This window comes from Penaeus monodon, chromosome 28, assembly GCF_015228065.2.
Source record: "Penaeus monodon isolate SGIC_2016 chromosome 28, NSTDA_Pmon_1, whole genome shotgun sequence".
Classification (NCBI taxonomy): domain Eukaryota; kingdom Metazoa; phylum Arthropoda; class Malacostraca; order Decapoda; family Penaeidae; genus Penaeus; species Penaeus monodon.
Window position 1 is genome coordinate 10,233,517 of NC_051413.1, and position 474 is coordinate 10,233,990.

General features: G+C 40.3%; 1 protein-coding gene across 1 annotated transcript in view; it reads left to right on the forward strand.

The window, feature by feature from the left end:
- LOC119591039 (protein sidekick-1-like) overlaps positions 1 to 474 on the forward strand; it is a 14,197-nt gene that overhangs the window by 11,480 nt on the left and 2,243 nt on the right. The window contains exon 5 of the mRNA XM_037939767.1: positions 151 to 301. Coding sequence (XP_037795695.1) covers positions 151 to 301 — 151 coding nt within the window. The remainder of the gene's footprint in view (positions 1 to 150; positions 302 to 474) is intronic.

Sequence of the window (474 nt, forward strand, 5' to 3'; positions counted from 1 at the left end):
GAACGATCCTGTGAGATAATATACCCCACCAAAAAGCAAAATGAAAAAGCAACCAACCACCACCTAAATTAACAAACTAAAAAAGCTTCGACACACCAGCTAATCCGTCTCCTCTCACCGAAATCACCCAATCTCTTTCTCCCATTCTAGTGCAACAGGCAAGAATAAACGGACCAGAGGAACTGTTCATCCAAAACGGCTCGACCATTAGACTCATATGCATAATTAACACACACTCCGAGAACGTTGGGACAGTAGGCTGGTATCGAGACACTACGGTTTTGGATTATGATTCCCCGAGGTACGTGCGTTGTATGGTATTTCTGGGTGGGGGGAGTTACGTGTTAAAAGCGTGTATTCATTCCCGTGTGTTGATTTGTTTCTGTATTGTGTGTTGTATATGCTTGTTTCATTGTATTTTTTATAATATTATTGCTACTTTTTTCCTTCACCTTTTCCTCTTTTGTTTATAAA